The sequence below is a fragment of the Gnatocerus cornutus genome, chromosome 9 (genome assembly GCF_029298725.1).
Source record: "Gnatocerus cornutus isolate USDA-ARS CGAHR chromosome 9, icGnaCorn1.1, whole genome shotgun sequence".
In the NCBI taxonomy this organism is placed as follows: domain Eukaryota; kingdom Metazoa; phylum Arthropoda; class Insecta; order Coleoptera; family Tenebrionidae; genus Gnatocerus; species Gnatocerus cornutus.
The window spans coordinates 6142004-6164607 of record NC_142241.1 but is presented as its reverse complement, the minus strand read 5'-3'; the positions used below and the strand labels follow the sequence as shown (position 1 = coordinate 6164607).

The window sequence follows — 22604 nt, the reverse complement described above, 5'->3', positions numbered from 1 at the left end:
GTGTCTAAAAATAATAAACAAACCGCGTCATAAAGAGGACATTTAAAATAAAAACTCAATAAAATCGTGCCAAGGAGCCCGTCCAAGAATTAAAAAAAATCATAAGTTTAATCACTTTTTCACGTGGAAACACGTGGTCTCTATCAATATTTTCGTTTTTAACAAAACAATAAGCCCTGGCGGCAGTCCAAAAAGTCTCAGAAGAAGATTTTCGATTTCAATTATTACTCAACACGAAAGTTTAATAAAGGACCGATTTTTTATGCTATTGTGGTGCTGTTTGAGTTGCATAAACGTCGTTTTCATGTCAGCACGGGGCCATAATTAAGTTTGAATAATGAATTGCCATGAAATTCCTGCAACAGGGTCAAACCCCATCAATTTCACTCAACAGATTTCGCGGCGTTTTGCTGGGAAAGTCTTCCTTGGCTACGATTTCTCGCCGAATCGTAGTTTTAAACCTGGCGCGTCCCCGACCTCGACCCCGCCACTGCGTTGTCAAAATCAGCTGTTTGTCAAAAGTGTGTCCATGCTCCAAAAACAGTTTAATTGATGTCAGATAACGTTTCTCCTCCGCATTCCTTCAGTAAATAATGCCACATGAAGATCCTCTTTTAACAGAACAATGTGGCTCTTTGGGCAACCCCGTCAGGTACTGGCGACAAGGTAACTACCCTTACGTTATTTTTCCCATTTAATTCGTTTTTTTTGTATAAATAAGATCCAAATGTTATAATCCGCCGTGAGGAAACCCAAGATAACATCGCAGACACAGTTGTTCAGTCAGTTTTGGGTTTCTTCAGAGAAGTGTTACTCCCCCATGGCTATCCAGACAGTGTAAGCGAGGATTATTTTGATTATCAACTGTGGGATACGGTCCAAGCGTTTTGTAGTACCATCACTGGGATTTTTACTACTCAAGCTATTCTGAAAGGGGTAGGTGTAGGGGATGCTGAGGCCTCCGCTCTCTCAGCCACCATCACCTGGATCATGAAAGATGGTACAGGGATGGTTGGTAGGATTATCTTCGCCTGGTGGAAAGGGTAAGGGGTTGAAACTTAAAAACGAAATTCAAAGAGACTGTTTCAGGAACTCGCTTGATTGTAATTGCAAAAAGTGGAGGCTCTTTGCCGACTTGTTGAACGATGGCGCTATGCTTTTGGAGTTGTCTATTCCTTACGTCACCCATTTATCCATGGAAGTCTTGTGTTTATCCACCGCCATGAAAGCAGTGGTAAGTTTGCATCAAGGAGCTTCACTTAATTAATTGTGAAAGTGATTTAATGCTATATGGTTTCTCTAATATATTTGTTGGTGGAAAATTCCGTTTACTTTCGAATGGTTAATATACAACTAATTATTCCAGGTTGGTGTAGCTGGCAGCGCCACAAGAGCCTCCATAACCAACCACCAAGCCGTTAAAGGCAACATGGCTGAAATCTCCGCCAAAGACGGCAGCCAAGAAACCCTCGTCAACCTCCTCGCGAGTTTCACCGGCATCTTCCTAATAAACTACTTCACCGACTCCACGTAACTCTTTACCACCCGTTTGAAACATAATACAACTTCTTTTTCAGAACCCAATGGATTGCCACCCTCATTCTGATTTTCCTTCATCTCTATTCGAATTATCAAGCCGTCACTGCCCTCATTTTCAAAAATGTGAATAATCTGCGCTTGACTTTGGTTCTTAAAAGTTATTTAGTGGTGAACGCAGTTTTGGGACCTGACAGAATAAATAAGATGGAGTCTGTGTTGTTGGGTTTTGGAACGAGTATAGAAAAGATTTGTGGGTTTAAGATAGTTTTAGGAGAACCTTTGAAGAAAACATTGAAGAATTACAAGTACGATGAGTTGAAGAGTTTGGCTGAGGTTTACAGAAGTCGGAAATATTTAATTGTACCTGATTTGCAAAGGAGGACTATTTTCGTTACCTTTGAAAAGGGGGAAAGCTCTCAGGATGTTATTGCTGGTTATTACAATGCAGTATTACTTGGTCTTGCCATTTGTATTTATAATAGAGTGTCACTTGTAAGTCTCTGAATTCAAAATTTCACTTAATTTCAACGTTTTTTCTAGGATATTTGTTCTAAAAGACAGTTGCATCATTCCACCCCCATTACAAGATTAAGCACCTTTATGAAAAACCATAGTTATAGTAACTCTCAAATGCCTTGTAACATCCCCTCGTCTATTCTGGAAGCCTTCAACGACTTCATAGACCAAGAAAACGAAATGTTTTTCACCGCACTGACCGTCAATGGTATGAATACAATATTCCGTTATCATTTTTCGAATTTCTTTCTTTCAGGGTGGAGAACGGACAGTCACGCCCTCTACATCGAGGAATGGAGAGCGCAATGGAAAGATTTTGATAAAAAGGCCCTGTAATATATTTTTTTTTATACTTTTGTATGGTTGGTAATATGTAACATATTTTCATAAAAATATATATTTTTATAAAGAATTACACTGTATTTACGAAGTCGGTGTTGCTGGTTCTTTAGGCCCCGTTTGAGACAAGTGTTTGACAATATCGACCCAGTTCCACCCCCGAGGTTTCTCCCCTTTATTGTCTACTTTGTTCCATTGCCGTCTTTTCTGTGCCTTAGTCAGTTGCTCCTTTTTGGGTGCTTTCTGACTTACTACCTCCTTCACAAAAGATTAACAAGTCATGTTGAATAAAAAGTTACTTACATTGTCATTCTGAACAACCGCTATCTTCTCCGTATTGTCAAGACTTTCCTCAGGCTGATCAATGACCAATTCCTCAAATTTCTCTTTAAGAAATTCAAAAAGGGAGTATGTCATTGACATTCCTAAATACTGTTGAGCTTCCTCCTCCACCAACGACACGACCTTATTTTTCAACGATCCAACTCTGCGCAAAAACGTGTAACATGTGGCAAAAAAAGGGGGCTACTCACAGATGCTTGTTATAAAAAGTGTCCATGTTGATTTGAGGTAACTCATTTGGGTATTTTTCACCCCATTTTATTTCAAGCAGAAATGACTTTGGAGTATCGCTTTCTCCGTACTGGAAATGAAACGACAATTATTTAGTTATTAGGAGCCAAACTAACCTTATACTGAAAAACATTGGAAGAGATTTGTTTGAAACACTCATCTCCGTCATAAATTGAAGACAAAACTTCGCGCTCTTCTTCTTGCAGTTCGTTTTCCGTCATTATCACTCTTTAACACGTTCTTAACATTTCTAAATTACCTTATAAATACAAAAGTTTATATAAAAATATATAACCTAAAAGTTTGACGTGCGAAGTGACATTTCACGTTCCAGTGGACTTGTGAAGAAGTCTCATGATTGGTGGAAATGTAGAAGGGAACATTTGAACATAGGTACTCCTCATTTATTTTGAATACCGCATTTCAAGGTCATAATTTGTGACAGTTGTGGAGCTTTACGACAAATTTAAGAGGATTTATGTATTGAAAACAATCACGAACAGGTCTTTGGGTGTTCCAGTACTCATTTATGTTCAATTCAATGGATAAATCTTCTCAAATTTGCCGTAGAACTCCACAATTTTCACAAATTATGACCTTGAAATGCGGTATTCAAAATAAATGAGGAGTATACTTCTTTTCAATTCATAGCGAGGCCCCCATTTTAATGTCAACTAGTATACATGAGTGACCAGTATATTGTATTATGTTAGTGAAATGCATGAAAGTTGGTACTAATTGGGATGTTTTGAAGAAGAGGGGGATATCGTGTCATACGTCAATTTGTCATAATAGATTTGTTTACTCTAACCTACAAACTTAAATTTTTAAACTTTTCTGGCTCTTAAAAAGTGCACTGTAAGTTGAAAGTACGTATTAAAACACTAAAAAGTAAGATACCGGCCATTTTTTTAACTGGACCGATGCTTAAGCTGCCATTGAAGAAGACTTCGCAATGATTGGTTACGTCCAGTACAAAAAGGTATCCCTAACTCATACAAAGGCAATTTGGGGCAAGATTATATCAAAATATATCAAAATTCTTCAATCCTTTAATTAAGTAAGCCTTCCTGTTTCAAAAAGTCAGCGAGATTTTATTACTTCACTGTTAATAACCAACAAAGAAACCACTTATTTAAAAACCATCTCAATTTGTAAGACAATAACTTCATATTTTCGGAAGAATTCAACAGTTTTTGATGTTATTCCAACGCGAAATGTAAATGTCTCATCAATGTTTACAATTATGACGTTCCTGTCAAAATGCTGTCATACATGTCGGCAACTTTTGGTGTTTAAAAATGTCCCTAAAAAGTACATTCCTCGACACAGTTTTTGGGTACAGTCCCAAATTTCGGGCCAGGTTCGACCTTTGGACCTCGCTAAGAACTGAAATCTAGTATAGGTAACACAAATTTACCTTTTAATCTCTATTAAATGGGTCCAGTATCAATTAACTATATTATGGGTTCGGGTACTCAATTAATTTAAAAAACCAAAGGCTTACAAATGGCACGCAAAAAAATCGTAATGCGTACTCAGCCTCTCAACTGATTACCTACAGTTGATAAGTGTAGTGGAATCGGAAATGTCAAACTGACAATTCATTTTTTAATTTTTAATAATACATACAATAAATAATAAATACATTAGGAATGAAATGATGTGGACGTTCTTGAATGTGAAATAAACGACATTGTTTGTGATTGGGATCCAGCACTTGGGTTTACCTACAAAAAAACAAACATAACCGCAAACTCACCCCCAAAAAACTTACATTTCTCATTCTATAAATCTGATCTAATGTGTGAGGCAACAACGGTCTAATTGAGTTAATTTCCATGATGGTTAAATTATCCACAGCTGCATAAGCTCCTTTATTTCTCACCAACAGATCAGCACTTGACCTAAGTTTAGACATTCTAATATCCCAAATATCTTTAACAATAGTCCTAATTTCATCAGCACGGGGAATATCATCAGACGCACAACCCAACAATTGCTTAGTTTCAACCATATAGAAATCACTTGGCATTTTAGTGAAAACTCTAAAAACAGAAATGTACAATCCTTCAAAAATGGGGAATTTACCTTGATAATTTCTCGTCGGTTTTCATGTTTTCTAGATTTTCAACCTCCATCCATTCGGGGGGCTGAATTCGACACCGTTTTTGTTGCTTCAAGTTTACAGCCACCCATAATGGGACCCTGATGGGCAAACCAGCTCTGAAGGGTCCAAAATCCCCTTGGATTAACTGAATGGGGTCACTATTGAATGACGGTATGATGGAAACGATTATTTTTTCACCCAAAAACTCCACTTCTTCAGGATCCATCGCGTGATATTGTGACACTGATAACCCAACTAATACTAAAAGTGACAGCAAAATGAGCGCCAAATGTGACAGCAACTAACAAGAGGTTATTTGTGTTTTTTACATTTACGTAATGATTATTAATTAATTGTGTAACTAAAACCGAGGTCTACTCGGCTTTTTTTGCATCCTCGATCGATCTTGTGTATTTATTATAATTTGGATTTCTTTTGATAAAATAATGGAAATAAACTATTTCCGATGTCAAGACCGCGATACTAATAAAATAGCCGATTACTAAAGCTACCAAGGCCCCAAAAAACTTTTTCATGTTCATTATCGCTTTGGTTCCTTCTTGGGTCCTTTGTACTTCTGCGTTCAAAATCGGTAGCATTACATCATCTAACCACTTTTTCACCAGTCCGGCTTCCAGAACTCGTCTTATATATTTGTCAACTCTTGGTTTAATAGGAGAGTTTTTCTGCAAACCTAAAAAAGGTTGCGTAAGCTACTAAAAAATAACAACTTTTTTCACTCCTAGTGGAATAATTCCGCCGGAAGTGAACAATATTTACTGAACCGTCCTCTTACCGATCGAAATGGGCATTTTGATGACGCAATCCGTCATTATATGCAAATTCCGGTCCTCCCTCGCAATATCCCTCATTTCTTGCGACTGGTTGGTAGTCAGATTGACTCTCGACATCTGGAATCGTAATTGTCTCTTCACTAATGCTTCCTTAAGGAAATAACTATTTTCATAAAAAGCGAACACTGCTTGCGCCACTCGATCAACAGCTTCATTCGAATCATTAACCATTTCGAAATTCTCTCCAATTGCTTTAGTCGAGGGATCGAGAGACGATTTGAAAAATTCACGATTCACTTCGCCCCAACCTCCGCATTTCAACCGACTGTTGATGAGTTCTTGTAAAGTGTCGATAGTCACACTGCAATAAAATAGAAAGAATGCAAAAAAAGCGGGATGAAGAAAGTACCGTGGACTTGGGCGGGCTAGAATTGCAGTCATGCTGGCTCTGTAGGCTACGACGAGGAGTAAGGAGTAGAGCCAATACCATCCGGTTAACATGCGGAGAGACCAACCTGTGGGGAGTTTGGGGAGAGACACCAAAAGGAGCATACTATAGGTGTACAACATGCTGTTGACGGGCTCACTGAACTGGTAGAGACCGATAGCTTCACCTTCATCTTTCGGGGGGTTATATTTCTCCTTCATTAGAGTGTACTTCACGTTAGAATCGGCGTTCTTCAACTCCGGACACAACGCCAAAGTTATAATCTTTTTTTTCTTATCTATGAAATCAATTTTCTTCTTTTTGCTCTCCATTTTGCTTATGGCCTCGTGGAAACGGGCCAACGCATAGAAGACAACTCCACTGACCACTAAACATATAATAACAGCTCCCCACATCATTGGTCTACAAGAAAAGTATCATCCAGGATACACAACAACTATCGCTTACTTAAACGGAAGGATTAGAGTTTTCCACGAGTTGTCGGTGAGGGCTTCCGGTGTTAGAAAAGTAAGACACTCGGTATTGTACGGAACACTCAAATCCATCAAACCAAGAAAATACGGCGTGTAATATAAATCACCCAACGCTATATCCGCATCGGTGTTTACCAATTCACCTATCAACCCCGTATATTTACCGGAAATTTGTTTACTACCCCAGAGATCAGAGTCTCGTGTATCGTAAACTTCGCATTGGAAGTTCATTGCATCAGAAACTGTATTAAGGATCTAAAAGTACAATTTTGGATTAGGTCAAAAAAAAATGCATCCTACTTCGACTTCAGTTCCTGAAAAACTCCCAAGCATGGCTTGGGAAGCTCTGGTTGTCAAACTCTTCGTGGTTCCTGGAATATGACTAAAAGCAACGACTTTCAGGGTCTGATTACGCAAGTCTGATGTTTTATCCCGGAATAAGTCGACTCCTTTCCGGAATTTGTTCTTAGCCCAAATATCTAATCTTCTGGGAACCAAAATCGAGGTGATTTGTAAAGGGAACGGCACAGTGGTTATCTCGAACCATGGGACGTTCTGTCCCGACTTCCGTCCTCCGAATTGCCTGATAAAGACCACATTGATAATCCGCTTCCATATGTAGAACATGTTTTTTTCAAACAGTCTGTTGTCGTAGAGAATGATAAACTTCGCTCTCGTGTTCACTACTCTGTACTTATCGCCAAATTGTAAGAGTCGTGCCACTTGTAAGCCATTAGATAATAAAATTATATACATTTGACAACCTTCTTTCTTCGCTGTGTCGAGAGCTGCTTTTATATCCAAAGACGGGGATAGAAGATCCTCGTATTCCTCAACGTTGAACTAATTAAAATTAATAGCGGGAACCATTATAAAAAATTACCTCGATGAATGTCATGAAAAGACCAAATTTGCGGAACCACGATTTCGAGAAAGTGGAGCTGTAGATGTCGTCGCTGAATAAAACGACGCATTTGTACGGAAGTAAATTTTTTACCATTATCTCTTGGAGGAGTAAGCGGAAATTGTCCTCGCTTTCCACTTCGGCGTCTTGTATAATTGATTTAATCCTAGAAGCAGTTTAAAGTTTTCGCTCAAAAGAAAGATATTCATACCCATTTTGTGTCGTGATAACGACAGAAAGAAGTATTGCGACTAGTTTTAAGTACATTGACGATGCAAGTGTGTTTTTTAGCGTTATTTTCGATGTAGATTACCTTTGAATATTTGATGTGACGCCTAGTGAAAAGGGCGAACTCAATAGTTCAATTAGGTGAATTAGCAATTAATGGAACTAGTTGAGGAACGAAGGAAACATTTTAAATTCGTGGATCAGAATAATGAGAGGATCAGCAATGGAAATTAGTTTCGTTATCTCGTTCGATTTTTTAAAAATATAAACTATATTTTAAACACAATCGTAGCAAAAATATTACAGTTCATTATGAATATGTTTCGAAGTTCTGATATCTTCTTCGGCGAACCACTGATTGTAAACCCCAACAGGATCAATCATCCAATGCTTGTGAAAAGACACCGCGTCCTTCGTTAGGTATTGCGGAGGATAATCGATTGGTCTCGCCTACAAACCTAAATCAGCGGAATTCGTTATTGCTATTGTTTCTACCTGATGGAAGAGCGGCGAATGAGTGACGGTCACCCCCAAACTGGCAATGCACAACCCTAGAAACATATCATCGGGAGCATTTATCGACGGACATTCACAAATTCCAGGACGTGTCAATTGGTTCAATAGAGTTCGACTGAACACCATTCCACCTCCACCTGTTATATAATTATACCCTCTTGTACTATAAACGTTATAACCGTATCTTTCCCCAAGAGCTACCGGTTTGGAGGCGTTGTAGCACGAAAGGAGTTGTTGAATCCTGGAAACTCTAAACAAAACGTGAGACTTGACTTGTGTTTTCCGTACCCTAGGATGGTGTCATCGTCGGCAATCACAACCCAACGAATTTGAGGAAGTTCCTTTAATACTTTCTTAACATACTGAAGAATAGCAACAGTTTTGGCGCAGTGACCTTGCTCGGTGTTCGGCACCCCTAAATTCACGGTAGGAATAGAATTATCGGTCACGTCGCTAAAAAACTCGATCCTGGAAGCGTGTCTTGCCCATGTTTCCTTGACCACCGGGATTCTGTCTTTGTGATACTTCCCACACGTCTTTACCGCGAAGAAAATTCCGTCTTTATCAACCAACTCCCCCTGAAACCCCCCGAAAAGTAAAAAAAAACCTACACGAAACCCCCAACTTACACACTGTTGAAAAACGGCGGGGAATGTTGCGCAATTCTCATTGTTTTCGATACAGAAACCTTGTGCGTCTGTTAGGCTTTCACCATTCCCTTTGTCCCAAATAAATAAAGCTAGCTCGTGGGCATTGTCTATTCCGAAATCGGAATGAGAGGTGGTTTGTTGGGTTAACCTGCTGGCTAGTCTGAATTAAATTATTAATTTATACAGAAATGAGTTAAAATGGACCGACCTTTGGAGCAGTTTTGTACTTATTGCGATTCCTGATGCTAGATTCGGGTATTTGAAAATGTGGGGATTGTCGTAGAAAGCAAAGTGATGTATTATCGTTGCCTCGCTGTCGTGAAGAGCGTGCCCTAGCCACATTGGCTGGAAATGGATTAAAAATCGATGAATCAAAATGGAAATTGACACGTGAAATTTGCAAATTAAATTAAGACTTGTCACTCTTTTGAGCGATTTACAATTACTCTTCTATTTTTACCTTTCCAGAGTCGTACTTGCTAAGCACCCTCCTCAAATTTTCCAAATTGACCCTTGTCCTGTCCTCAACGAAGACAACCCACGAGCTGTTGCCTCCATGCAAAGCCTGAAGCTGCGGAACCAAAGGAAGTATCGTCCAATGCCCTACATGGGGAAAATCTTTATGTGAAAGATGAACGACCGGTTTTCCCTGAAATCCAACAATTTTCGTTACAAAACCAATAAAACAAACTCTTGAATTTCCTGCGGATCATTGGTTCTTATCTAAAATAGTAATCGAAAGTTCTCGTTTCGAAATAAACGATTTCCGCATTCAATTTAGCACGAAAGGAATAATTCACCAACTATCGTAAATCGTACATTAAAACGGGCATAATTAAGTTGCATCGATCCGAAGGGTGTTAAAAATTAAGAGCTACTACACTGGACCTACCTCCTGTAGAGTTTCTCCTTGTTCTTCAATGTCGCTCTTTAAATTTTCAGCGAGGCTCACGTGGTGCTCGTTCGATTGACTTAATATGGTTATAACAACTTCTTTGATGCCTGAAATGAGAGTAATTCGGTCGGTATAATTTGATCCTTATCGCGAAGGAAATAACGGAATGCACAATTTGTTATAAAATTCCACCCCACAATTTGAACATTTGCACGCGAACATATTTCACCGGCGACATGGCAGTAACAGTTCCACTACTCGAACTACAAATTATTTCTTCATTTAGCTCGAATTGCTTTGTTAAATATTGGCTTAGTTGCCTGAAAAACCTGTAATTGCAATGCGATAACGGAAGAGAGCTTACGATTCATATCGCGCTTCTATCATCGAATTCTGAACAATAAAAATGGTAAACTGAATCGTAAAGTTTGAATAAAATTCCTAAGCTCTTCGCTCGGAATAAATCTGTTTCGTATTCATGTACTATTTTTGGAAGATGTGTGCATGGTTCAAAAACGTTTATGGATCATGGTTATTTAATATAAAAGAAAATTTTTTTGCACGCGTGCCAGTTAATTCGAAATTCCGCTCCCTCCTCGAAAATCTAATAAGCACATGTATGATGGACGTTCCCTTTTCCCTGGTAATTGATTGATCCTTCTATTGTTGGAAGAATAGCCCGTCATTATCAATTGTTCGACGTGGCCGTCTAGCAACTCCGAACGAATTCAATACCGTCAATTTACTAAATCACATCACGTAGTTTATAATCCGGGTTTGGACCGTCGATGATCCGGTAACTAGCCTGGAGCGAGAAGAAGGGTACGAGTTCCTCTTCCTTTATATACACGGGGTTTTAGATGAGAAACTCGCGGAAGAAGTTTGTTTGCGGTGTGATTTATCTTACGTCTGACTCGTTTCCGCTCCGCTAAATTCCGGCTCTAACGAGCCAACGACAGAGCTTTTTAAACCGAACTTATTTAATTACAGGAATTGTTAAACCAATAGTGGAGCTCTCCATTTTGGGGAAAAAGAGCAAAAAACGAACGATTTGTTTGTTTTTCATTGATCCGAATGTAATGGGTATTGCCGCAAAGCTGGAAAATTTGTTTCAGATTACAAACAGCGTAATGAAAAATGGCGTACTTTTGAACATCGATCATTTTTTGCTTCTTCGACTAGTGTCTTGTTTTAGTCTGCTACAACACGTTCTGATCGGATAATTTATCACAACAGAGTAACAAGAGATGTTCGCAGATTTTCATTCACGAACATAATGGATGGAAACTAATTAATAAAGCTACAAACAATTTTTGTTCTCGAAGGACGCTTTTTTCTCTTGATCTATTAACTTGCTGAAAAGTTGTGACGGATAATTTGTTAAAGTTATTTCCAAACCAAAGTCTACCAAAACCAAAGATAAATTGAAAATAGTTAATTAGACGTGTTTGCACTTGCAGGGGCAGCCAAGTAGAAATGACTTATTCCTAGCAGTCGGGATTCAAATTTATTTAAATAGATGAGCCAAACTTTAGTGCACAACATTTCAGGAGATTATTTCCGTGAGATGACAGCATATACGAAATGACGAGAATAAAGTTGTAATAGGTGTATAAAAATCCAGAGGAACGAGGTGCAATTTACCTAAAAAACGCGGTATTTCATATTTTAGAACTACAAAAATGGTGGATGCGCTAGGTTCGTTTTTCTATAATTCTCTGGTGCGAATTTTCTTTTTTATTTGATATTTACATTTACTTGGTGGATAAACATTTGTTTTCCCACATAATTGCGGGAAAACAAAGAAAAATGAAAAAAACTTCAATCCACGTTTTGTATTCTCGCATTTCCGCTTCTTTAGTTCGTAAATCGTCCTAATTCGATGAAAATTCCTCATCACCATTTCCGCGTCGTCACAGTGAAAAACATCAAGTGCAAACTGTGTTCACGTCACGTACACAAGTTTCACACTTCTTGTTTCAAGTTTTCTATCGATTTTATCTCGTCCATGATAGTTGCAAAGATGTTCTGTGACAATTTTTTTAAATTAGCGCCACTTTGCAGTCGCTTCTTGTTATTTAGTTCACAAATGTGAACAGATCCTTGTTTATCCTCGTTTTTCTCCAGGACTTTGGAGGAAACGAAGTACCTTTCCTGAATTCTTAATTAGAATAACGCCACCATGATGTTAAACAAGCGTGCAATAAACGTCGAACGAATAAAACGAAAACATTTCCAATGTCGTAAAAACGCGAAGAAATGACCTTAAATGGCCACAGTTTTGGAGCAAAGATTGTATGACGACAAGTCACGTGCAACGATTGTCAAATAGGAAGGCGACATGGGGATCGGAGTGTCAGAAACCAGGATTTGGAACGATTTTCCAAACGATGATTTGTTGCAGAGTTTCGTTTATTTTTTTTGCGAAAGTAAACAGGTTTTGTTTTTTCTGCGAATAGAGTAATTGCCGAGAGTACCTGACATCTGTGCGCGTATTAAACATCCATTCCAAAGATTTTAAATTCAAATCCATTCGATTTTTGTGTGGGCTCTCCCTTTCCCTCAAATTGCAAGAGAATAATTAAACCGAAAATTGCATAGCAAAGCAGGAAAGCTTAACATAAATCCCCATCTAACGAATTTCTTCAGTTACTCGACGAAAGTCGTAATTTGCACCACCACAACTTGGATGTGTGGGAGAGAATGATACTCCACGATACAACTCACAGTGAAATATATATCAAGAGGCACGAAACACAATTGCTATCAAAAGTCGAATATAATTTTCTTTAGCGGATATCTCGGTTCCTTAACTCGGATCGAAAGTCGTACAACTCTTGCCTCTTTATCTATTTCCAATAGATGTTCAGTATGCACCTTACCGCACAACTCCCAAATGATTCCGACGTAAGCCAAGGGTCATATAAATGTGTAATGCTGCCACATGCGAAAAATGAGTGAAATACGTAATAAGGTATTTTTGGGTAGAGTCAACAGAGCAAAAAACGAATTTTCGATCCGGACCGGGCTAAAATTAAGTCGGCGCATCCACCATTTTTACTAGAAGACAAAATTAAAAACCTCTCAATGGTAAAATATGTATAAAAATCAGCTGCATCAATGAAATTTACTAAATAATTCACACTAATTGGTGGATGCGCCAGGATAGTTCTCTCTAAAAAATTAGTTCGCTGATAAAATAAGTCTATATTTTGCAAAACTTTAGCGCACTAGCTACATCTCTCAGACGGTCAATTTTAGCACTACATCATTTATTCAATACACCAGAGAATTTCGAGTTAACACCACGAAGTCAGCAATTACTGAAACTACTCTCCTACTGCAAGTTGCAATAATTTGCCTTTGAAGCGAATTACCTCAAAATGAACTTCGCACCGCAAAAAATAAAATGGAATTTTTCTAATAAAGACGTCTGAGCTGTAATCTTGGCAATAAAATGATCCCCTTTTATCCGGTAATAACAGCACTATTTCCGGCCACAGAGGGCCCATAAACCTTTATTTTTTCATATATAGCCACCATAAACCCAGAAAAAATACAGAAAAAGTAAGCACTTACCTAGCCCCCAGACAGTGCCAAAAAACAGTAAAAGGATGACAATCGTCTCCATTTTACCCCTAAAAACGTAACATTACCTTCAGTCAAAAGCTCTTAATTCAAACTTTTACGGATAAAGCGCGCGACTTGAATGAGAATCTGGATGTTATCAACACGCGCAACCCTCTTCAGGGCGAAGAAAACGCTTGCGCGAATTCTTGTTTTTTTCAAACACTTGTATAAATAATTAACTTGAAATTAAACGAAATTGATTTCTCATTAAACGTACTGGAAAAATACTCCATCACCGTAAGTTTTTTCACCAAAATAGCTTGAAAACTAAGAGTAAAGGGGGACATAACCTCAACATTGACAAAACGAGATTTTTTTACAAATCTAAGAGTACTTACATTTCGGGGGTGAGTCATGGGAGAGCTTTGGGGGTATTCAAATCCGGGGGATTTTTTTGTATCATTACGGCGTTGGGGAGAAAAGCCACATTTGTTTAAAACTATTCTAGAATAACCAAAATAAACAATTAAACGTCAAAGTCAAACAATTACAGGACGCGCCACCTTGCGAGAAAGCTCGGCGTGATTACAAAGCTCGCAGGTTCCTGTTTCCGGAAAAAAATTGAAAATATTTAACAGCAGTAAAGCTGTAAAAGCAAGAAGTAAATAGAGCTTTTGGAGGAAATATATGATTACAGATTTTATAAACATTCCTTCTAAAAACGAGTTTAAATATCAAAAGTCAACACCGCAGGTCATCGAAAAGGAAATTTCAGATGAAGCAGCTGCGAGACCGAAAACTTTTACCACTTATGTGTGTAAACAGGTTATTTGAATATTAACAAGTCTATTAATTTCGTTGTTCTTAATATGTGACGGCTATTTTTTGCCTTACAAAGACGGAACTGCATAACAGAGAGAAAAAAACGTTTTCATTAAAACTTATCTCTTGTTCTCTGATGGGTTCTTCGTTTCTTTGATCTAGATTTCTCAATGAAGCGTTCGCTCATTAGGGTCTCGAAAACATAATTAAGAAACAAAAAATCTCTGCGCGACGAAAGTCACTGATTTATAGCTACAATAAAAGAAAAATGGAAAAAGACTGCATTTTTGTACGGTGTAAATTGGCACAGAAAGAAAAGAGATTTGAAGTCGATCGTTTATGGTAACTGCACATCGTGTGCCTTTTAATGATTGACGCAGTGAAAATTTCTTATCTTCCGAATGCAGACGGAGACTGTTGATGTGTGGGTTGTGATAAGAATCGTCTTTTTCACTGCGTTGTTTATGTTTTTGCGCAGATAAATTATTACAAGTGTTGTGAAGTAATAATTACTGTAATTGCCCAGTTATGGAGTTATGTATGATGACGATTATGTATGTTAAGAGTGGACAAAGATTTCTCTTTTTGTTTCGAAGCTCGTCAATAATTCATAAAATCTGCTAATTAAATAATTTCGAAGTTTAACGACTCCCGGTGCTGTTACTTCCTTATTTTATATTAAGTAGGTAATTAAATACAAGGTGTTTGGGGTTTTGGCATCAGATAGCCATTCCCGACGAAAGACGGCAAATCACTAAAGAATTTATTAGTATGTAGTTACGTAACTTCTCAATAAATATCCGAACGTAAACAAAGAAGACCCTTTTTTACAAGGAAATACAAGAAAATAGGGAAGTTATAGTACAAATTTTCTTATCTCTACCAATTTATGAATGATTAAACAAACCAGTTGTCCCTCAGAATGTGGCTTACTCCAAACACTCTGTATATGTAGTCAAACAGAGTTTTCTCTTTGAATTTCTCGTCAAAGCAAAGTCAGCAAGAGATATTTGCTTATCATTAGTCATCCTCATCATCCAGAGAAATTCAATTATAGTACCAACTTGTAGACTCTGCATTAGTTTGACATGTTGGTAGCACAGCCCATGGTCACATCTATTTCCCAATTTGCAGTTTTTAAAGTTCCACAATTTAAAGCATCCCAAGTAAAAGTAAATCCGCGTGTTTTTTTACTCTCATTTTTTTACAGTTGTAATGTGTTTCTGGTTCTTCCACTTGTCTAATCCGCCGGAATTTTTCGCCGACAATACTTCCTCGACATCCTCTCAATCTCCATATTGGGTCATGATACATAAAAGAATAATTGCACTATAAAAATACCAGTCTCATCTAAAAAATGCAGCCGCCTTTGGCAAACTGCGATGAAGAATGAAAGAGACCAGAAGAGAGAAGGACCCTCCGGCTCCGACTGAACCACTTGGCGATAAGAAATTCCACCAAGAACTTCAAGAAAAGGTGTGGCAACGAATCAAGAAACAAAACCCCAAAAAAGAGATCAGTGATCGGTACTCAATAAGTACCCGGAAAATGTCAAAAAACTTCGCAACTTCTGCGTTCCAACCCTCAATTTCTCATAAAAAATCCACAAGACGCGAATTCTCGCACATGGAAATGCTCCCACCTTCGCCGCACACCTCCTAGTTCTTCGCGAAGTGTGTCAGTATGTCGCTCTTGTGTTGGATCTTCAGCCGCCAGCATCTTCTGGTATCGGCTTATTCATGTCTTTGCTTTGGTGAGATGCGGGACTCCGGTGATCGAATACGTCGCGAGCGTAATACTCCGACGAGTCCGCGGATGGTTCTTCGGCGAGTGTTGGTGTTGGCTGAAGGAAGACAATTCAGAGAGGCGGCGGCTGTTCTCCAAAAGCTCAGTTGCAACAGTGTGGCGGCGGTGGCGGCGGATCTGCCTCTGGATTTTTTAGCCGAGGGGTTGCCGCATTCGGCGCAGCTGCTGGAGACGCTCTTTAACAAGTGAGTGGATACGAAATTGACTTTTTTATGGTTATTTAAAACTTTTAATTTATTTATATTTATTGGATAAGTATTTTTTATTTGTTGTTGAATTTAACACATAAATATAAATTGAATGGTTTAATTAATAATGAACTTTTTGGATTTTGATAATCAAATTTAACATCTAAATAAAAATCGTCTTCTCCAGGAAACTCGTTTGCATTTTAAGATCAAAATCAAGTCGTTAACTCTTGTCATTCATCTCCAAGAACTGTCTTAATTAAAGCGTATAAATTATATAATTGTGACGTCCGCCGCCAATTTAACGCAAAACAATCATCTTGTTGGTTTTGAGCGTCATCCAGCCTTTCTCTCGATAATTGGACTTCCCTTTCACAAATTAGAACTTTGTTTAATTCCCAAATTCCCACAGTATTCCATGTCCGGTAAAAATTTACGATTTTTCCGGTTACTTTACCTCAATCACACCTTCACTTCAGTAAAAGTTCTTCCATTTACTTATCAAGATGTATTTGATTTGAAAGAATAGGACGTCATCACTGACAAACGACTCTCAAACTCGTAATCAACTTTAATTCCAAAGTTCGCACAAATAAAGAATGATGAGTTTTTTCGCTCGTTTCGTGCGTGCCTTCGCCAATTAGCCGCAGCCGTTCCACGATGAAATGTGACAATTTCTTAGTTGCTTTTATTGTTTGTGGCAATTTGCATGGTATTTTCACGCACGAAACTACCGTTGAAGCACATTCAAAATTCGAGATAATTGCACGGATTTTATCACGTATACGTGGTAGTGTGGTGTTTCGTATTTGTGGAAATTATTTAACGGAACAAGCAGTTATCTTGTTGGATCTATTCTGAGCCGGTGAAGCGGATATGTTGTGGTTACACTTTCAAAAAATGAGTTATTGCGTTTGTGATTCAATAATTCTATTCGATCAGTTCTAATTATTATTAGCGTGACGTTTTTTTCGAGACAATGAGATTGATTTATGGCAGCGTTTTCAGTTCAACCGTTACATTGAAACGAAGAGGAAACGATTTACTTTCTTCAGTTTCCTCTAATCAGCGTTCGATATGATGTATGACCTCAATCAATCAATAATAAACGAGTTATCTAGGCCCGAATTGCAGTATTTTTCACTAGACTTGTTTTCTTTTAAAGCCATCTGACTCTTGGAAAAAAAACTAGAGAGGTGTGTTTAAGTTGATATAAATGTTCCACTGCTAAGACCTGTAATTATTTCTGCTTTAGAATGACGGTGAAATGTGCTATAATTTTCACCTTTCAGAGTTTTTTGCATATTTTGAAGCAACAATTAACTGACCTGACCCAAACATAGAAACCTTTCCGGTCATTACTTCAGTTCCTCATTTAAATAAACGTAATATTAAGCAACCATAACAACGCATGATTAGTTAAATTTCTCATATCCCGTTATTTTCACACACGTGTGCAATTTTATTGCAGCTCCCAGAATTGTTTCATGAATTTTACTGTTAATTCTGTAGCAACAAAATCAGTAATAATGGCACCGTTTCTTATGAATTCATTCCGATTTTACTTTCTAGGTTAATAACATCAGGTCAAAGGCCAAATGTGAACGCTGAACAGGTGGTTTGGCAATTGGTAAAGTTATTTGCATCGCACGAAGATCCGACACTGAAAACTAAAGTTACAAGACTGACGAGGACTTTGGCCGATTTTCAGCCCGATTTTCATAGGGTTCTATCAGCGAGGAAGAAAGCTTTGGAACATGCTATACAGGGTAACTTTCTCTAGACCATATAAATCAATAATGTTTGTGTACTTTCTCATGATTTATTTAAATAACTCATAATGTCGTGATAATAAAAATTACAAAGTATTAGCACAAATGGTATAATTAGAAAGTGCACAAACACGTATTGTGTTGATGGGAAGCGGATTGTGCTATTGTGGTGAAACTATCTCAAAACAATGGTTCTAATTGTGTATAGTCAAGTCAACAATAGTTCGGACACTTGCTGGCTGTGTAGAGATAAACAGACAAGCTGTACCAAACGAGCTATGCAATGTGGACTTTTTAGCCGGTTTATTGAATTTGAAACGGGGATTAGGAAGTTGAGTCCAAAAACGCAGAATGTAATATTGCAGGTTTGGGCTGCCACGGCTTGACGCCCGACGCCAGCGGTTTGACGCACCTCCACGTGGCAATCAAAGCCGAACTCCACCGTCACATCGACGCTTATAAGAGCGCCCTTCATAGATTAGACGAATTGGGTCTAGCCGCCGCGAGCACGAAGAAACCAGTGGATGCATCGCATCAAAGACTGTTGTCATTGCATCACGCTGATGTCCAGCAACGACTAATTGACAACAAGACTCTTCTGACAATTTTAGACAAGCCCGATTTAAAGCAGTTGCGCCCGCTCCTGGACACGTTGTCCACCAGAGTCCAAAACGACAAAGAAGCCCTTTTTTGCGTTTCTCAAATCAAAAGGTTTGTTTATGAATTTTCAGGAGCCCTGAAAATATCGATCACTTTTCAGGCTCCATCCAACAAGCGAGGAGAAACCTGTAGCTGCCCTTCTCATGTCTTTCGCACGAGGCTGTGGCGCCCTCTTGGAGCTAATGCAAGCTCCAGAGAGTCCTTGTAGCAGCGATGGTTACCACTCGGAGCCAGAACAGGATAATGATCGAGGGTAAGCTTCGGGACGTTGATTTTTAATAAAGAAGCTCATTTTCATTTGAAATCTGCATCAAAAGACGTATTAATTATACATTTCGTGATGGAGAAAAGAGCAGTTAAAAGCTGTTCCGTTTCGTCATTGATTTTCATTTTGAATAATTTAATAAAGCGTTTCGCATGTCGTGTTATTGGTGCTTCTTGTCAGTCTAATCAGTGTAATTGCTATGATATTGTCAAGTTGGAGTTCATTCCACTAACGGCTAAATTAAAAGCTTCGGATTGACGAATAAAATGTTACATGTAGAGAGCGAGTTTAATTATGACGATGCACGCAAATTGTGTTTCTCACGACGTCTGGAATTAATAGCTTAACGAAGTGTATGAATGGAAATTATTGGATGGCTTTGTTGCTCAATTTGAATTAGACACACTCACAAAATTTCGTTTACATTCTATTTGCATATTTAAATTGTTTAATTAAAAATCTTCCAATGGGGCATTTACCTCAAACTCGAATTAAATTCAGTTTGGTTTCAAACGTGCAAACTAAAAGAGACGCCAATATCAATATTAAATCGCTCATATTCCTTCGGGCTTTTTTTCTACTGTTCCACTTGAATAGCTGTTTGATGTTGGTCAGTATTAACAACAGAAGAAAGTCTTTGACCTTCATCTTGAATTCCACATTCCTTTGAAATTTTCTAAATTTAGCTGTGTAAATGATAAATCAGACAAATGGTGTCGGTGTTTTATTTGCCTAAATTCACCAAAGTTTCCAAAAACTAATAAATTAACAGGCCACAGGAAAAGTGGAATTTACATCATTGAGCAAAACCTCTAATGTGAAACGTGTGCGGTTTAGTTCGAAACTTTTGGAATGAATTAAAGGACTATAAATTGTCTTTTTCATTTAGAACATTTTTATTTTCTAGCGGTAATTTCCGAGTTTTGTTGTCTGCATTGAGCAATGGTATTACGCAAAAAGGGATGTAAATAGTTTTTTATGCCTCGAGATTTAGTCGAAAATACGTAATTTCCGCCCGCAATAACACACTACTGGTCCACATAACTTCCTAAAATTCATTCATCAAACTCAGTCAACAAAAATAATCGTCGCAAACTTCGAAATTGATTTATTCCCAACTTGTGGAGCGCACGCGGAAAAACACGCTTATAATATTTTCTCTCGAAATTCACAAGAACACTTTCAATTCAAAATAATCAAACAAAAACTCACTAAAGCTAGGCTCGGAATCTAATTGCCGGTTGCCATAGCAACATCGAATTCAAATGTTTCACTACAGCAACAACGCTTCCACGATTTCATTTTTTGCATTTGAGATGAAAACTGCGTTAAATTCACGCCGTTTTGAATAATTGCGTTTAATAGAACCATGTGGCTAGCGAGCAGGGTCAAGTTTGACGACTCCACCTTTGTTCCTATTTTATTTCATGCGTGAGTTTTAATTATAACTGCAGTTAACTGTACGCTGTAAATGAATTTGAAGTGTGTAATTTCCCTGCCGTCCTGTACGTTCCATATTTTTCGATGTAATTAACCGTTTTGAGAAACCTAATCTAAGTTTTTAATCGCTCTCTTCTCATTTTGCGCCATAGTTAACTGCTCATGGATTATTACTCAAGCGAGCACCTTAAAGCTCCTCGAGCGTAGTTCGCGAGTAAATTGTAATTTTCATTGTGACCCACGTTTCAGAAAGGACCTCGTAGGTCGATACGCATCCCTCTATTACCAAAACCGCCCCCGAGCCCTCGAAGCCCTCGATTCTCTCCCGGAATTGGCCCATGCTACTCAACTCAAATCGAAAATCCTGTTTTCCGTCGTCGTCGTAAGTTACACTAACTCGATTACCAAATTGGCCGTAAACTAACGAGGGTATACAGCTCGCTTTCAGAACCTGCAAGAATCTACGAGACAACAAACTAAAAGAGACGTTCCGAAATTTGCATGTGGATGGACGGACGGCAGCAGGACAAAACTTGAAGAATGACGTCATTCGATGTTTGGCGGCGGCGGCTGAAACCTATCCTTTGGGGGAGGTGGAACACCAGGTTAGGGCGTTGGTATGCGACACGTTGAAGGAGTACAAGTGTTTGGAGGGCTGTGCGGCTTTGCGCAGGTGAGTGGAGGAAAATGAGGGTGTTGTGTCGTTTAAAGCGCGGAAGTTTCGGGGACCGAGCAAAAGACCAAACTTTTTGTTTTTCAAGCTCTTTCCTGTTGGAAAGTTACTACATGCAAACTTTGCTCTTTTCTACGGTTCTTTCGAAAGACGATATGTAGATTATCGTAACACAAGTGCCATAAATACTTACAGCACTAGTGACGTAAATAAATATTTTTATTCTAGGTACATTTCGGACGTAACAAGAGTAACTTGGTTACTAGTTAACCAGCTTCCGCCCTACGAGATCGAGACAGATTTTCAAATTTCAGTTAGGCTAAAACCGGAAAAACACCAACGCCACCACTCTGCAGATCGCACAAGTGACACAGTGAGGTCTTTTCTTTGGCCAGCTCTAGTTCTTCAAAACGTTTTTGTCTACAAAGCAGTCGTTATTACAGGAGGAACTTGATTGGCGCCGACACTCACTCACATAACTATTTATGTATTTGTTTTTATACTTTGTAAATAGACACATTTTATCAATAAATACACAAGTTTATGACAGTCATTCGACTTTTATTACGCGTTAAAAATGTCTAAATTCAATTTTTCCTTTCGCGTTTTTGAAAATTTTAATATAACTGGTTAAGACAAAAATGCGCTCAGCTTAATCTAATCGTCAATTCTTTATAGATAACTAACCTTTATCATTGTGGATTCGTGGCGCGTACTAAATACAAAGGAAATAGTTATAGTGCAAGTGAAATCAAATTAGAATTGTGATTAGTAGTCCAAGCAGTCGAGTTATTCATGATGCTATTTTAATTGCATCTTGTCTTATTTCGCCTCGTGTTGATTATTAATTGGACCTTCAGATGCAGTTTTGGTAGGTACAAAGTCGAAACTTATCAAAACGTCGTTTGTTTAAATTAAATTATTGAATTCATTATAATTTTCCAGTAAAAATTGTACTCAAAGCACCGATTTTTACCGCTTGCCAACAATCGAGAAAACAGTGATATAAAAAATTGAATAAATTACGTAAATTATTCGATCAGTAACGGAGATGTAATAAACAACGTAATTACACATGTAAAATCAATTTTTTAACATGATTTTTCCAATTTAAAAAAACTGTTTAAAAGTTTACCTTGAAACGGACTGATTACGTCACTCATATTTCGCTTTTTATTTAATAATTCATAAACTTGAATAGCTTTACATTTTTTCTGCCTATCTTAAACTACATATCAATTAACGACAATCTGTCAAAAAGATACTCTGAAATGACAGGCAGAGCTGCCAACAGATTCCATATTCGAAAGCTTCTTAGATGTCGCTTTTAAGGATACTTGAAAACTATCTAAATGGAAAGACGATCGAAACTGACAGCTACGAAAACATAAATTGAAACCGACGTGACGGAAACGAAACGGGG

At 38.1% G+C, this 22604-nt stretch overlaps 6 protein-coding genes across 7 annotated transcripts; 2 read left to right on the top strand and 4 right to left on the bottom strand.

The window, feature by feature from the left end:
• The first annotated feature begins 473 nt into the window (after positions 1-473).
• Positions 474-2445, top strand: LOC148168193 (RUS family member 1). The gene is made up of 7 exons (XM_088045980.1): positions 474-666; positions 722-1043; positions 1090-1234; positions 1367-1530; positions 1578-2031; positions 2080-2263; positions 2312-2445. Exons 1-7 carry the CDS (start codon positions 594-596, stop codon positions 2389-2391), a joined length of 1422 nt encoding a protein of 473 aa, XP_087902106.1. The 5' UTR covers positions 474-593; the 3' UTR covers positions 2392-2445.
• LOC148168192 (RWD domain-containing protein 4) lies at positions 2389-3305 on the bottom strand. The gene is made up of 4 exons (XM_088045981.1): positions 3084-3305; positions 2928-3037; positions 2698-2881; positions 2389-2652 (listed from the first exon to the last, which is right to left on the bottom strand). Exons 1-4 carry the CDS (start codon positions 3186-3188, stop codon positions 2479-2481), a joined length of 573 nt encoding a protein of 190 aa, XP_087902107.1. The 5' UTR covers positions 3189-3305; the 3' UTR covers positions 2389-2478.
• A 1265-nt stretch (positions 3306-4570) lies between these two features.
• Psf2 (DNA replication complex GINS protein PSF2-like protein) lies at positions 4571-5387 on the bottom strand. The gene is made up of 3 exons (XM_088045189.1): positions 5059-5387; positions 4745-5015; positions 4571-4697 (listed from the first exon to the last, which is right to left on the bottom strand). Exons 1-3 carry the CDS (start codon positions 5301-5303, stop codon positions 4617-4619), a joined length of 597 nt encoding a protein of 198 aa, XP_087901315.1. The 5' UTR covers positions 5304-5387; the 3' UTR covers positions 4571-4616.
• A 64-nt stretch (positions 5388-5451) lies between these two features.
• LOC148168190 (glutamate receptor ionotropic, kainate glr-3-like) lies at positions 5452-7861 on the bottom strand. Its single transcript, XM_088045190.1, has 5 exons — positions 7676-7861; positions 7093-7635; positions 6767-7047; positions 5874-6721; positions 5452-5771 (listed from the first exon to the last, which is right to left on the bottom strand). Exons 1-5 carry the CDS (start codon positions 7790-7792, stop codon positions 5452-5454), a joined length of 2109 nt encoding a protein of 702 aa, XP_087901316.1. The 5' UTR covers positions 7793-7861.
• A 310-nt stretch (positions 7862-8171) lies between these two features.
• Positions 8172-14145, bottom strand: LOC148168189 (beta-1,3-glucosyltransferase). 2 transcript variants are annotated; one of them, XM_088045188.1, is made up of 9 exons: positions 13954-14145; positions 13565-13623; positions 9983-10092; positions 9551-9739; positions 9299-9435; positions 9070-9238; positions 8729-9018; positions 8420-8690; positions 8172-8374 (listed from the first exon to the last, which is right to left on the bottom strand). In XM_088045188.1, coding segments are annotated over exons 1-9 (1377 nt in total). In that variant the 5' UTR covers positions 13956-14145; the 3' UTR covers positions 8172-8224. The 2 variants fall into 2 exon arrangements, with proteins under 2 accessions (XP_087901314.1, XP_087901313.1); XM_088045187.1 differs by having other exon boundaries at positions 9070-9250; positions 13954-14144.
• A 1864-nt stretch (positions 14146-16009) lies between these two features.
• On the top strand, positions 16010-21734 carry LOC148168188 (uncharacterized). Its single transcript, XM_088046341.1, has 7 exons — positions 16010-16368; positions 17944-18140; positions 18509-18854; positions 18904-19056; positions 20758-20890; positions 20946-21181; positions 21410-21734. The coding sequence occupies exons 1-7, from the start codon at positions 16061-16063 to the stop codon at positions 21633-21635; spliced, it is 1599 nt and encodes a 532-aa protein (XP_087902467.1). The 5' UTR covers positions 16010-16060; the 3' UTR covers positions 21636-21734.
• Positions 21735-22604: the final 870 nt, after the last annotated feature.

What these genes read in the sequence shown, in the direction of transcription:
- LOC148168193 (XM_088045980.1), top strand. Translation starts at nt 594, where the DNA reads ATGCCACATGAAGATCCTCTTTTAACAGAACAATGTGGCTCTTTGGGC. An exon ending in CCACCGCCATGAAAGCAGTG is followed by an intron (nt 1,235 to 1,366) that starts GTAAGTTTGCAT and finishes TAATTATTCCAG; the next exon opens with GTTGGTGTAGCTGGCAGCGC. An exon ending in AACTACTTCACCGACTCCAC is followed by an intron (nt 1,531 to 1,577) that starts GTAACTCTTTAC and finishes CTTCTTTTTCAG; the next exon opens with AACCCAATGGATTGCCACCC.
- LOC148168192 (XM_088045981.1), bottom strand. Translation starts at nt 3,188, where the DNA reads ATGACGGAAAACGAACTGCAAGAAGAAGAGCGCGAAGTTTTGTCTTCA. An exon ending in ACTTTTTATAACAAGCATCT is followed by an intron (nt 2,882 to 2,927) that starts GTGAGTAGCCCC and finishes GTTTTTGCGCAG; the next exon opens with AGTTGGATCGTTGAAAAATA. An exon ending in CGGTTGTTCAGAATGACAAT is followed by an intron (nt 2,653 to 2,697) that starts GTAAGTAACTTT and finishes TCTTTTGTGAAG; the next exon opens with GAGGTAGTAAGTCAGAAAGC.
- Psf2 (XM_088045189.1), bottom strand. Translation starts at nt 5,303, where the DNA reads ATGGATCCTGAAGAAGTGGAGTTTTTGGGTGAAAAAATAATCGTTTCC. An exon ending in ACCGACGAGAAATTATCAAG is followed by an intron (nt 5,016 to 5,058) that starts GTAAATTCCCCA and finishes TTCTGTTTTTAG; the next exon opens with AGTTTTCACTAAAATGCCAA. An exon ending in AGATTTATAGAATGAGAAAT is followed by an intron (nt 4,698 to 4,744) that starts GTAAGTTTTTTG and finishes GTTTTTTTGTAG; the next exon opens with GTAAACCCAAGTGCTGGATC.
- LOC148168190 (XM_088045190.1), bottom strand. Translation starts at nt 7,792, where the DNA reads ATGGTAAAAAATTTACTTCCGTACAAATGCGTCGTTTTATTCAGCGAC. An exon ending in ACTCTAATCCTTCCGTTTAA is followed by an intron (nt 6,722 to 6,766) that starts GTAAGCGATAGT and finishes CTTTTCTTGTAG; the next exon opens with ACCAATGATGTGGGGAGCTG. An exon ending in CAAAATGCCCATTTCGATCG is followed by an intron (nt 5,772 to 5,873) that starts GTAAGAGGACGG and finishes AACCTTTTTTAG; the next exon opens with GTTTGCAGAAAAACTCTCCT.
- LOC148168189 (XM_088045187.1), bottom strand. An exon ending in TGGCACTGTCTGGGGGCTAG is followed by an intron (nt 10,093 to 13,564) that starts GTAAGTGCTTAC and finishes CTCTCATTTCAG; the next exon opens with GCATCAAAGAAGTTGTTATA. An exon ending in AGTACAAAACTGCTCCAAAG is followed by an intron (nt 9,251 to 9,298) that starts GTCGGTCCATTT and finishes AATTTAATTCAG; the next exon opens with ACTAGCCAGCAGGTTAACCC.
- LOC148168188 (XM_088046341.1), top strand. Translation starts at nt 16,061, where the DNA reads ATGTCGCTCTTGTGTTGGATCTTCAGCCGCCAGCATCTTCTGGTATCG. An exon ending in TCCTGTTTTCCGTCGTCGTC is followed by an intron (nt 20,891 to 20,945) that starts GTAAGTTACACT and finishes GAGGGTATACAG; the next exon opens with CTCGCTTTCAGAACCTGCAA. An exon ending in GGCTGTGCGGCTTTGCGCAG is followed by an intron (nt 21,182 to 21,409) that starts GTGAGTGGAGGA and finishes TTTTTATTCTAG; the next exon opens with GTACATTTCGGACGTAACAA.